Source organism: Aricia agestis, chromosome 20, assembly GCF_905147365.1.
Source record: "Aricia agestis chromosome 20, ilAriAges1.1, whole genome shotgun sequence".
Taxonomy (NCBI): Eukaryota; Metazoa; Arthropoda; class Insecta; order Lepidoptera; family Lycaenidae; genus Aricia; species Aricia agestis.
The window spans coordinates 7,925,467-7,940,230 of NC_056425.1; the positions used below are offsets into that span (position 1 = coordinate 7,925,467).

General features: G+C 35.9%; 1 protein-coding gene across 2 annotated transcripts in view; it reads right to left on the minus strand.

Annotated features, from left to right (window-relative positions):
• Nucleotides 1-3,658: 3,658 nt before the first annotated feature.
• LOC121737200 (carbohydrate sulfotransferase 11) overlaps nt 3,659-14,764 on the minus strand; it is a 74,086-nt gene continuing 62,980 nt past the window's right edge. For both annotated transcript variants that reach the window (XM_042128799.1, XM_042128798.1), the window contains 4 exons: nt 14,146-14,443; nt 5,678-5,854; nt 5,253-5,410; nt 3,659-4,344 (listed from right to left, as the gene is read on the minus strand). In XM_042128799.1, coding sequence (XP_041984733.1) covers nt 4,266-4,344; nt 5,253-5,410; nt 5,678-5,854; nt 14,146-14,443 — 712 coding nt within the window. In that variant the 3' untranslated portion in view covers nt 3,659-4,265. The remainder of the gene's footprint in view (nt 4,345-5,252; nt 5,411-5,677; nt 5,855-14,145; nt 14,444-14,764) is intronic.

Consider the following 14,764-nt stretch of genomic DNA (forward strand, 5'->3'; position numbering starts at 1 on the left):
AACTGGCAACACCTATTTCTATGACCGTATTGGATCCAATCTCTCAGGAAAGAATGAATAAATGAATCATATGTCTATATTACATTATCCAATATCATTGACTCAATGATCTCGGATCCAATATATATGATAATCTAATATCCCCCTTAATGAATTAAAAATATTATTTTTTTTAAGTTTAAAAAATCAACTGCCAAAATGTACTGCAACTAAACTTGATACTTTGAAAACGTCAAATAAAATAAAAAAAAAGAAAATTTTATGCTTGCGGCTTATAATTAAAATTCCATCTAAATAAGTGGACCGAGCGCAACAAATACATACCCACCTCACGAGTTGTGATGTGATATGACCGCTGATATGAGATCAAACCTACTGGACTATAGCACCAATACAGTTGCACACGTAGGCCATTCGTTTGGTCTAGAGCTTGGGTTCGTTACGATAGAGGTACCCTCATTTGGAAACTTTAGATTTTACCATCAGGGAATTTAACTGGTAGTCAGAGAACAGCGGGGCTAAAATGGTCGCTTTGAAGAATCATGATATGAATCATAATATGATTCATTTTTCTAAAATCGCAAAATGCAACTCTGCTTGCAATTCATTTCTGTATTTTTGTACTGATTTCACATATTAGTCAGTTTGACAGTTTTGACAATTCATTTGCTGAAATGATTGAGAGGAATTGCTAAATGTGACCATTTTAGCCCCGCAGAAGTTGATTGGGTTATGTCACTTGATGTAATCTGATCAAATAACGTCGGTCAGCCTATGAATGAATGTCTCTACTCTCTGTTGGTGCATTTTTGCAACAGAAAGTGATGGTTTTTATTAGTACTTAATAGAAAAATGTTTATTTTTTTACTTGTTAATATTTTTAATTTCGTGTTTTTGAAAGTTTTCTGTTGAAACTGTAAATTTTTGAAACTGTGTTAATTTTTTTTTGATGGTCCCTCTCTCCTAAAGATCTCAAGCTCATCTCTTCCCTATAACTACATAACGTTACTACAAGCGAATTAATATTATTAATTTGGTCTTGCACTTCAAATTAATTTACAAGATTTTTAATTACCTACTATTTACAAAAGGGGTTGCTCTTACATTTTCTACATACATATTTTTAATGTTTTTACATGGATGGATGGCTAAATATTAAGCTATAAGAGGCTTCAGCACAATGAGGTATTATAATTACGTATAAATGTCATTACTAAGGTATTATTTTGTTTCTTAGAACTCATCAACTCATACTCTCTATAGACATAGGAGAGAAAGAACGAGTCCAGCTTAAATTTGCACTTATTATCTAACAATATACAAAAAAGTCGTTAACATAATGGCCCACCTATTTACAGAATGCACAATTTACATACACAACATGTAAGGTTTAGTAAAATCAACTAGGAATATTTAATAGTAATCTAGTAGATATAATATGCCCAAAAGTCTATTTTACCAAACCTTATATTATTTTATAAATTAAACAGAATAATTAAAAATATTCTCTACATAAATCATGCACAAAAGTTTTTGATTTTTTGTAACATTCTATAGTCATAATAAATTAATAAATTGTACTGTTTTAATTTTACTGTACAGCGTTAATAAATGTGACAAACGTTCATCGCCCAAGGCTTCATTATAAAAATACTTTATGAATTACAATATTACTTTTACTCGGACAAAAATTGTAGAGCCAGTAAGAATAAATTTGGTCTTCACTCATCATCATAATAAACAAGGTAAATATAGGTGTACCAGAATCTGATGGCAATTTTTGACAGCAGATTTAAAAAAAATATCCTTGATCATTGGATACATTTTTATATTTGCATGTTTAACACACAGAATCAGCCGCTATAAGAAAAATAAGAAGAAAAGGATCAAAATGTTTTATTCCAATTACCCCGGTATTGCTAGAGTCAATTTATTTTGCTCACTTTTTGCCATCAGATTCTGGTAGACCTACCTACTTATAATTTTAAATATTATTTTTATTTTATTTATTTATTTTGTTGAACATAATAATATTACAAAAGTAGGTATAATAAATCTTGCCGCAAAAACTATAATAAGTTATTATTCGAAAGAGAACTAAACCTTTTTTTTGCGTTACCAAAAGAATTTACTAAAAACCCAACATTATTCTTACATGACTCATTCATAGACAAAATTTGATAAAAGGCACACGCATTCGTTAACATACATCCGTATTTTTTTTAATCCAAGAACAAAAAAACTTTTTATTTAACGATCTTAGTTTATTTATACAATAATGTCCTGAGAAGTAGGTATGTAATATTAAGTATTTATTGAGAAACCTTTTCATTTTATATTTTTTATTTTAATATAGGTACCTAAGCAAAAAAAGATAACTTTCAAATTATTGTTTTTATCTGTACTTAGGTACCTATTGTTTTTTTTAATAAAAAAATCTACAGTTTTTTGTCAAAAACCGCCACAATGAAAAGTTATAGAATTTTATTTGTAAATGTAGGTATTATTTTTTTAAGCGCGACGCAAATATTATACTGTAGCTTTTACAACATACTTATTTTAACCATTATTAGAATTTATCAAAATCTAGGGAAGCACGAAATATCTAGCTATTTTATCTTTGTTACGTAGGTTTTTAATTTTAATTAATACACAGTTTATTTTTTACTGTAAAGTTGAAAACTATGAAATAAATAAACAATGACAATATAACAGTAACCATTAGGACATACAACTACTTTTCTAAAATAATCTATTTTTGTACTTAACAATAATTTAATAACTCAAAAAATGTATTTTGTAACTTAATAAGATGGATGTTTAATAATATTAACGTCAACAGTAATTTGCTCTTAGAAAAACGTCAAAAATAAATATTATGTACTTACCTCATATTTAGGTATACGTGATAAATGCCATGGTATAAAACACTTAATTAAAAATAAAACTCAACAACTTAATTTATATTGATACAAAAATTATTTGATACCAAAAATGTATTTGGCTGTTTTGCAAAACAACCAATGTCATTATTAATGACATTGCTGTGAAAGTATGGAGGGTAGATGGAGGAGAACTATCTTATATGGGGGATATTTGAAAAAGTGTCCAGCTGTACGCAGTAAATAACAGTTGAAAAATCCTCCAAGAGTGGCGCTAGCTGCAGCAAAGGGCATGGAATGAATGTAGCCGTTGGTAACAAAATATAAATTGAAGTACCTATATTAAAATATAACCTAAAATAGCTGAAATAAAAGCTGCTAAATGATTTAAAAATTTACCCTGTTGCTACTGTAGCGCCACCCTAATTTAACGCATTTCAGCGGACACATTTTACATACAGAGATAGTTCTTCTCCATCTACATTCCATATGTGAAAGCTTTGTGTCATAATTATTGTACTGGATAAAAATACAGTTTAAAACAATTCTATAGAATTCAAACCTTAATTTTAATTAAAATATTGTGTCGAATTATCATGCTTATGCAGCATGCTTGACGAGCCTACGTTAAGGATTTTAAAAAGTTAAACTTAAAATTACATACATATATAATATTTAAAATTGCTACAAGGCTTAAAATGAACGTGGATGGGGCGCTGCTGGTAAAAGAGAACTGTCAAAAACATGTCAAAAATGGCGTTTTTGTATGATGGCAGCCTTAGCCATTAGTTCCTTTTTTCGCTACGTTCATTTAAAGCCTTGTCGAGCACTAATATGCATTCATAATGAATTCTTAGAAAAGCTTTAGTTCCCCAATTTTAACGTATCAGTAGTTTTAAGTTTAACGTCACAAGACTAATATGACCATCTTTTCCTTACTTTTAGTTCCTAAACTATACCAATTATATTTGACTATGGAGTATGGACGCCACTTTGTGTTGGTTTGCGTGTGGCCATTTTATTAATGGGTGATTAATAGTATTTTACTACTGACAATGACGTTAAATCTCGCTAGTAATAATATTGGCATAGTTAATAATGCCAATGACTAGAAAATGTAAGTCAACTTACCATGTAAATATGTATCTTCCAGTGAATAAGAAGTTACTTAAATGCTGATCTTTTTTTAATTTAAAACACATTAAATGTGTATAACAAATGACGTATACTCTTACCATAATGAAATGGCTTGACGAATGATAGCGTTGGTCTTCATCGACATGGGATTGACGTCAGACATCCCTATAATTAACGATGTAAGCCGGCACACTCGACATTTCCCGCCCTAGTGAGTGATGTGACACGAAGTGTTGCTAGGCGTCTTCAACCCTTGCTGGTTTCGTCGTCTTGCACTATTTCGTAGTAGTTGTCGATCGAATAGTTGAAGAGTTGGAAGTCGTTTCTGAAAAAGAGTAGGAGAAAAAGGGTTGATTAAAATTATTTTATCATTTTCCTGGCCATCGATTAAAGCGTAGCTATATACTAACCCCCTTACTAATAAACGTTGTATAAGCTTTGAATAGTAATACAGTGTTTTGTTCCTGTCACACAAGTGACATTTTTAATTGGATTGAAGAAGACAAAACACTGTATAACTATTCAAAGCTTATACAGCGCTTATTAGTAAGGGGGTTAGTGTTTTTTTTTTATGAAATAAGGGGGCAAACGAGCAAACGGGTCACCTGATGAAAAGCAACTTCCGTCGCCCATGGACACTCGCAGCATCAGAAGAGCTGCATGTGCGTTGCCGGCCTTTTAAGAGGGAATAGGGGAGGGTAGGGAAGGGAAGGGAATATGGGAGGGTAGGAAAGGGAATAGGGTAGGGGATTGGGCCTTCGGTAAACTCACTCACTCGGCGAAACACAGCGCAAGCGCTGCTTCACGCCGGTTTTCTGTGAGAACGTGGTATTTATCCGGTCGAGCCGGCCCATTCGTGCCGAAGATGGCTCTCCCACGTATAAAGTGTGTTTAGAGTGTCTAACTCTAAACACACTATTCCGAAGTTCCGCGGCGGAAATTCCGCATTACCTACCTACGTCAGCAATTTCAAACGCATACAATATTATAACGCGACCGAATTTCGGCATGCGTCATCGGTAATTCAAAATACATTGCAGACGGAATCAAGCCGAACTTCCGCCGCGGAAATTCGGCATAGTGTATTTAGACGGGAATAATATAAATCATTCTTGTAGTCCCAGATTGACCAGATCGTTAGAATATAAATAGCTGATTATAAGACTATTAACTACAATAACCGTTTTAGAGATATCTAGCAAAATAAGGGTCTAAGAAAATAAACAAACTCACTTGTACAGCGTATACAAGCCGTCGAGTTGCGACTTCTTGAGGCGGGAGTACAGGTGGTTGATGATGTGCAGCGTGTTGGTGCCCTTGCCGCTGTTCCGCCACTCCGGCTTCACGATATCCTGGAGGTGGGCCAGCTGGATGAGAAACCGCTGGTCCTCCTGAAAGGGCGTAATAGATTGCTCAGTTTTTTTTTATTAAAAGCTTTTATTTAACTTGCTCTGTATGTATGTAAGTTATGTTTCATGCAAATTGTATAATATATTGAGGTTATAACTTAATTGTTAGAATTTTTAGGAGAAATTTATTTTCCTGCGGCACTTGCTGTTCACGTTACCATAACCATATTACCTAAATACTTGGATTTTGCGTCCCGTCCCGCGTTTTCTATGAGTGATGTTCATTTCAAAGAGCTGAAGTATACTCACATCCAAGGTCTCAAACTTGAGTATAACGTCGAAGTTGAACTTGCAAGGTGTACAGAAGTCTGTGTACGGTGTCCAGTGCATGTCCAGGGTGCGTCTCGCCCGCGCCTCGTCCAGCACATACGCTACGAACTCCTCGAAGACAGGGTAACGCTCTGTTAGAGCGGGCTTGCTGGTCGCCTGTTGAAGGAATTATAGACCTTATGTTAAGCAAATTGTTGTTAATATGGTAACAAAATTATTGTAATTATAGTCTGTGCATATTTAAGTATGTGTTTTCTATGAAATAAATTTATTATCTGTGGAACGACTCACTGCGTTTTACTATAAGGTTATGGGCGTAAGCGTAGAAAAATTGTTTTAAAATATAATCAGGTTAATTAGTACTGTGTGGTTTCGTGAAAATGACGACGAACTATATTGCTAACATTCCAAAACTAAAAGGTCGCGAGAACTATGAAGACTGGTGTTTTGCAGTGCAGAATGTGTTAGTGTTGGAGAACATGGCGTCTGCTATTACAGTGAGGTTACCGGCTGAACCTACAGCAAGTCAACAAAATGACGATGCAAAAGCTAAGGCGAAGCTAGTGTTGACGATTGATCCATCACTCTATGTGCATATAAAGCATGCAGCAACTACCTATGATTTATGGAACAAGTTGAAAAATATGTTTGACGACAACGGCTTTACAAGGAAAATTAGCTTGTTGCGAAAACTTATCAATATTCGACTAGAAAACTGCGACACGATGACCCAGTATGTAACTCAAATCGTGGAAATGAGCCAGCGTCTTCAAGGTACAGGCTTTAAGATAACCGATGAGTGGGTTGGAGCATTAATGTTGGCAGGTTTGCCCGAAAAATATGGACCAATGCTGATGGCCATTGAACATTCGGGCATAGATATAGGCGCCGACGCCATTAAAACAAAGTTGTTGGACATGTGTAGTGAAGTTGAAACAGTTTCCGGTTCCGAGAGTGCTTTTGCTGCGAAAAGTACGCAGAATATGAGATATGGCGACATTACCAATAAAAATTACCACAGACAATTGACAGGACAAACGTCAAAAGTTGTCAACAAGGTTATAAAATGCTACAAATGTAAGCAAACAGGTCATTATAAAAATCAATGTCCAAATCTCGAAATAAGCAAAAGAAAGCAATCCAATGCGTTTAGCGCTATTTTCTTTAGCAGTAAATTCAATAGCGATAATTGGTATATCGATAGCGGAGCCAGTAAGCACATGACAGCAAAGCAAGAATACATTGTGAATCCATCATATGAAAATGAAACCAAAGAAATAATTGTTGCGAATAAAACCTGTGTCCCTGTGCTATGTTCTGGTGATGTAAACATTATTACGATTGTGAATGGTGTAGAATATGACATCACTGTCTCAAATGTATTGTGCATACCGAGTTTAACCACAAACTTGCTTTCAGTGAGTCAGTTGATTGAGAACGGCAATAATGTCAGATTTATAGATAAGTTTTGCTATATTTACAATCAACAGAATACTCTGGTTGGAAAAGCAGAATTAGTTGATGGTGTGTACAGGTTAGATACAAAGAAATCAGAACAGTTATTGGCAGCTACAGTTAAGGCATCGAGTGAAACTTGGCATCGACGCTTGGGGCACATCAACAGTACTAGTTTAACTAAAATGAAGAACGGAGCTGCAGAAGGTATTTCATACACAGATATGGCAGACATAGATAAATCTAAGTGTACTGTTTGTTGTCAGGGAAAGCAGGCCAGACTACCTTTTAAGCCTAGCTTGACAAAAACAATCTTTATTAGAGCTGGTACACTCGGATGTATGTGGTCCTATGGAGAATGTTTCAATTGGAGGATCCCGATACTATGTGTTGTTCGTGGATGACTACAGCAGAATGGTCTTCGTTTACTTCATGAAAGCAAAGTCTGAGGTATTTAAGTATTTTAAAGAATTTCAGTCTATGGTTGAGAAACAGAAAGACAGGAAAATCAAAGTTCTAAGGACAGATAATGGTGGTGAGTTTTGCAATGAAGTTTTTGAAAGACACTTAAAGCAGCATGGAATAATTCACCAAAGAACAAATGCCTATACACCCCAGCAGAATGGTTTATCCGAAAGGATGAATAGATCATTAGTTGAAAAGGCGAGATGTCTGATTTTTGATGCTGGTTTACATAAAAAATTTTGGGCAGAAGCTGTCAATACCTCTGTATATTTAAGAAACAGATCATATGTAGCAGGATTGAATATGACTCCATATGAAGCCTGGTCTGGAAATAAGCCTGACTTAAGTCACTTACGTATTTTTGGGAGTAAAGTAATGAGTCACATTCCGAAAGAAAAGCGTTTAAAATGGGATAAGAAGGCTAAAGAACTTATTCTGGTTGGCTATTCAGAAAATGTGAAGGGTTATAGGGTTTATGATCCAGAAGATAACTCTGTGACCACAAGTAGAGATGTAATTATAATGGAACCTATAAAAAATACAGTCGATATCCCGATAGAGTGCAAGGCTTCAGTAGAGGAAAACATAAAATATGAGAAAGAAGAGATTAACACTATCGAAGAAGAGGAAAACACAGACAGTGATGATGTTAATGACACAACATATATTCCAGAAGCTTCTTCGGTAAGTGACTCATATGATAATTCATTTGATACAGCGTCAGAGACAGAAGTATCATTAGTAGAATCAATCCAACATGTTCCAAGCAAGCGAGCGAGGAAAATACCTGTTAGATTTGGCTATACTCATCTATGTATTACAGAGCCTGAAGACGACATTCTAACTGATATAACACTCGAAGAAGCTTTAAATGGACCAGAAAGTAAATTTTGGAGAGCAAGCATGGAGGAGGAATTAGAATCTTTCAAGAACAACGATGCGTGGGAACTTGTTGACAAGCCACGCGACTCCACAGTAGTGCAGAGCAAGTGGGTTTTTAAAAAGAAATATGATAGTGCGGGTAATGTGCGATATCGTGCGCGACTAGTGGCGAAAGGTTTTTCACAGAAGGCCGGCATAGATTATCATGAGACTTTTTCTCCTGTGCTCCGTTATACTACTTTAAGACTTTTATTCTCTTTAGCAGTAAAGTTAAGTTTAGATATACGTCATCTTGATGTTACTACAGCTTTTTTAAATGGTTTTTTGACTGAATGTGTGTATATGCAAAAACCTGTAACTTATAAAGATAGTAGTGATGAAAACAAAGTATTAAAACTTAAGCGTGCCATTTATGGACTTAAACAGGCATCACGTGCTTGGTATCAGAGAATAAATGATTATCTGTTAACTTTAGGATACTGTAAATCAAAATATGAACCTTGTTTATTCACTAAGTTTGAAGGTAATGTTAAAATAATAATTGCACTTTTTGTTGATGACTTTTTTGTTTTTTCAAACTGTAAAATGTCAACCAACAAGTTGGTTAATGAATTGAGTTGTGAGTTTAAAATAAAAGATTTAGGTCAGATAAAACAATGTCTAGGATTAAGGGTAAATATGTATGAAAATTTGTTAACTCTGGATCAAGAGCAATATATAGAAAGTTTATTAAAAAAATTCAAAATGACACATTGTAAGACCGCTGAAACTCCTATGGAGATTAATTTAAAATTAGAAAAGAGTAAGAATAACTGCTGTGATAAAAATATTCCATATAGGCAATTAATAGGTAACTTAATGTATTTAGCCGTTCTAACCAGACCAGATATTGCTTATAGTGTTTGTTATCTCAGTCAGTTTAACAATGCATATGATGAAACTCATTGGAGACACTTAAAAAGAATTTTAAGATATTTAAAGGGTACAAAAAATTTTGGTCTTGTTTTTGTAAAAGATACATCTTGTTTAGAGGGCTATGTTGATGCTGATTGGGGTTCAGATATAATGGATAGAAAATCTTTTTCAGGATTTTGCTTTAAATTATCAAATGCAGTTATATCGTTTGAATGTAGGAAGCAAAGAAATGTAGCACTGTCCTCAACAGAAGCTGAATATATTTCTATGTCTGAAGCCAGCAAAGAGGCAATTTATTTAAAGAATTTACTGTTTGAAATTTTGGGTACTTCAGAAACTATTACTTTGTATAATGATTGTCAAAGTGCACAAAAGTTGATTTTGAATCCAATGTTTCATAGAAGGTCAAAACACATAGATGTGAGATATCATTTTGTACGGGAGGCAGTTGCAAATAAGTTTGTAGAATTTAAGTATTTGGAAACAAATGAAATGCCAGCTGATATTTTTACAAAAAGTTTAGGATCTGTGAAGCATAAATATTTTACAAAAAAGCTTGGTATTTCAACTGTTTCAAAGTATCAATGATTTTGTTAAGGGTAGGTGTTAATATGGTAACAAAATTATTGTAATTATAGTCTGTGCATATTTAAGTATGTGTTTTCTATGAAATAAATTTATTATCTGTGGAACGACTCACTGCGTTTTACTATAAATTGTAAGGATTAAGGCTTCCTAAAGACGAATGGCCGTCGACGCCAGTCGCTGGATTTTTTTCATTGTTTTTTCACTTGACTGGCTTCGACGCGTGCCGCCGACTGCCGTCGACAAGTGCCGTTCGTATGTAAGAGGTAGAAGAGAAAATGTAGAACTTTAAACAGATGAGGAATAGCTTTGTCCACACTGCGCCTTTTTCTGTTCGTCAAGGGCATGCGTTATAGCGCAGTCAACAGCGAACGTGAGGCATGCCCGCGACGCATGCCCTCTGACCGTATCCAAAACTTCAAAAATGACAATATTGGCGTTGCGTTCCATGACGCATTCAATTATTGAATGCGCCAATATGAAAGTTGATAACGAAAATTGAAGATGAAAGTGCCTAATCAATGGTTGAGGCCGATATCTCAGAAGCAGTTATACCACCATATTGAAATACTTGAGCAAATTAAGCTCATCAAAGCTGTCGATAGCTTCTGCGTCCGAAATGATGATGATATTGAAATACTCCAGCACATTAAGCTCATCAAAGGCTTGTCAGGGCGATTCAACATGAATCGATACCGGATGATATCTGCACTGTTATATAGGTCAAGTTCGAGGTCTAGCCTTGTTGAGTGCTGCGCCATTTCAAAACGCCACTTTATACATATACTAGCTGTCCCGGCAAATTTTTCTTTGCCATATAAAGTATTTCGCCCGTATTATTTTATTGAAGTGACTAAATAAGTATCTCACCATGGCAATGTCCATCGCTATCCCGTCGCACAAACAGTGGTCGCCGTCAGTCTCGAGTTATAATAATTTACTATTATTTATTCAACAAATGCACTTATCAATATAAAAAGTACCCAGTAGCCGATTCTCAGACCTACTGAATATGCATATAAAATTTGGTAAAAATCAGTAAAGCCGTTTCGGAGGAGTACGTTGACTAACATTGTGACACGAGAATTTTATAAGATTGGCGTTTTCAATTTATGTTGAGATCATGTGTGGTATCTATCCATAGAGAAATATTATAATACACGGGTAGCGATCCTTACTAATATTATGAATGTAAAAGTGTCTGGTAATCTTCAAGCTTAAACCGCTGAATCGATTTAGATAAAATTTCGTATGGGGATACTTGAGTCTTTAAGGTCCGGATGTGCGGTCCTTATGGTCGATTTACACGGGTGAACGGGTCGATTTTAGTCACCCGGCAAGTCACCAGTCGAATCGCCTGTCCGAGTCAAATCGCCACCCCATTTACACGGGTGACTAACGGGTCAATTTTAGTCACCAGTCAACTGTAGTATTCGCAGCAAGCGATCGCTTGCGACTGAGTGTTTGCACGGTCGATTTTATTCACCAGCCGCATGCGGCCATTGGCCGCACGACTTTGGGGCTTGCGACTAACCGCATGCGGCGTAGTCGAATTGCCATTTACACGGTCGATTTTCGCCGTGCGGCGTAAATCGTGCGGCTTTAGTCACCCGTGTAAATCGGCCACTACGTAATAAAAGAATTCTGCTTAACACAACGAGTGTTTTTTAATCGAAAAATGGTTACTGCTTCGTAGAAATCACCAGCAGATAATTAACTTCTTGTCATGAGTCAAGGCACCATAATAAAATTATAAGATTTGCGAATTCAATTCACAGCTATTTTTCCTGTAAAAGATCTAACTCACCAATTAGTTTCGCTCGGGGTCCATTTTCAGGAATGAACCTGACCTGCGCGGTCCGCACATTTTATAAAAAAATTGTCATTAAACAAAAGTAAGTAATTATGGAAATTACAAAGATCTAATGTTTGAAGTGAAACTGATGCAAGCTATTGATATTAAATCCTGGGGATGTTCATCAGTAAGTCGAGACCGAAATTTATTTTTAACGAAGTTCATCTTCGATAATGCTCGGTCCGCGGTCCGCCATTTGGTGACCCCTGATCTAACTATTTGTTAATAAGGATCATTTTAGTACAAACCGCAAAGAAAACTTTAACTATTAGGTACACGAATAGATTGTGTGTTTATCGTTAGTATTCGACAGGTTATGCATTCAAATGTCAAGGCCAGAACGGGATAATGCTTGGTAAATGTATCTTACGATTTATAGTTTGCATTATAATGTTTATCTTGAGACTTGACGTTATCCGGTACGAACTCGCAAAATAACCCTAAGTATAGAAATTTTGCCGCTAAAGTTGGTACAACTAATATAATTATTATATTCTGTGGCTAAAGCCTGTTATTTGCTTTGGTCTGTTCGTGAGATGTCCGTACTCCGTAAGTACCTCCCATCAAAATTGCTCCAGTATAGTCCGTCAAGAAAGTGAAGAAATTAAAAAGTGACAACATCGTAGTGTCATCCCGTTTTTTCTAGAGGGATGACACTACGAGTACGATGTTGCCACTTTTTATTAATTTCTTCACTTTCTTGACAGACTGATAGTTTCGGTTCCTGAATAAAATATTTCTGCTTTATAATAATTTTGCTAATTCAACTTAAATTGAGAACCTTTTAGACATTTAACTGTGGTCTTGGATAAAGTTTTATTGGTTTATTAACAGTATTTTATCGATGAATCCAAAACATGTTGGTACTTATATTATCAATTATATTAGAGTTTAAATGCCTGTTTTTCTATTTTTGTCAAAACTGGGTCCACCACTTGTTTTACCGTTTCTTATTACTTATTACTTATTAGTGAGTCATTGTTAAGAGCCCATATGACCCTAACTTGACTACATACTTTAACCTAGATCTCAAAATCTGTAAAGTCTAGAAAACTGATTTTTTGACACAAGTAACTTCAGTTCATAAAGATTAAATGCTCAAGACGAAAACACGATTACTCAAAAAATGCTCGATAGTTTCTTTTTTACAAATAATTTTGTTTTAGACACATTTTTGCTTGGATCTTCGAAGTTTGCTGTCTTTTCTTTAATGTTTTTTAATATCTAAAAAGGTATTGATAAAACCTAAATTTGCTCAAAACACTTTTTTCATAATCATTATAGTTCGTCTTTTATTCAAGTAAAACTAACTCGGCGATGATTCCGCGCCGTCCTTTTTCACCTGGCATATGAAAGACGGGCGTGAGTGTGAAGAGAGAAGGACGATGTTTGATTTTTAGAGTCAGGTGAGCTCTTAAGTGGTCCGAATTTGTCAAAAAAGGCACCTCACGCCTCTTCGCAAACGTTTCTCTTTACATTTGAAGCTAAAACAGTAGGTACTTGTAAACGCGAGAATCCATAGGTACCAACTTTAAAAGGACTAATAGAAATTTAAAAAAAATATGGTGCACCTTTTTAACTAGGCTACACTTTACAAGCGTTTACTCACACATTTGCCATAAACTACGCTACCTTGTGTTATCTTCCGTAACTGATTGGTTGGTTGGCTGAGCAGAAGCTTATAGCGTTTTCGGCTTCCAGAACTGCCCCGGGGCAGGGCAGGCAGGACGGGCCGAATGGATACGAAAATAGCCGAAGTTTAAATTAAGAACATAAACTACGTATTGCACTTGTACTAAGTCTACGTGCTTCGTGGATCATCGGTTTTGTTCGGCTATTTCCGTATCCATTCGGCCTGCCCTGCCTGCCCTGCCCCGGGGCACATGCATGAAAAATCTCACTTTGTTATTCGTAAAATTCGACCTATTCTCTTTGCCTGATGCTGATGGCATGCAGCCCGCTGCTTTGCTATCCCCAACCCGCAGCCCGCGGGCCGCATGCGGCCCGCCGGGACTTTCAATTTATGGCCCGCGTTATGTTAAACTATTTTGAAATTCAGGCCCACCGGCAAAATAATGTAGTCATCATGAAAGTCGTGAATTTTTTTTACTTTTAAATCGTTAATTTTGAAGAACGTTATATTTTAAACCTAAAAATTTTTGTTGCGGCCCGCGACACCAAGACCAAAACATGTTTGTGGCCTGCATGAAAAAAAGGTTGGTTACCACTGCTCTACCATTTCAAAAATGCGCTCAAGAAAATTCATCTATCAATATATTTAAAAGCTTACCTTCCGATATTTCCTAATGATTCTTTGTCCCATTTTGTCGTGAAAGGACTTGGGCCAGGCGTGGACTATCTTATCATTGTACGCCGAGGCCAGCCTCTCCAATGGGTGCCTCACTATGAGGAACGTGATGGAGTCTGCCTGGGCCTTTCTGATCATCTCCACGGTTGGTCGCGCGTATTTCTTCCGCGCCAACTCCAGAGGAACCTCCTTGGTTTTGTCGAGGAAAGCGGCTGAGTAGTTCGCCATCAGGTTGAAGTTGTACATCCAGGAAGTGGAGGCCGCTTTGAAGATGTTGCACCTGGAAAAATTGATAAACTATATTGCGTGTTTGGTAGACGTCTTTAGACAAGTCTGAAAAGACCAAAAGTCTTTTGAACGTAATCAGAAGAAGTAGTAATCGTCAAAAAGACCAAGTTCATGGTCTCCTTGACTAGAAACTTGCTCGCTAAAGTGCAAAGAGAAAATAAGCAGAAAAAGTAATTTTATTTTGGCGGTAATTTTTATGCCAGGCCATCAAACTTTTTTTGATTTAGGTCAAAATAAAGTTACTTCGACTTATCATGGACACAACCAAGTTCGTTCGCCTCCAAAAGCTGTCGCATTTGCATATTTTTATGTA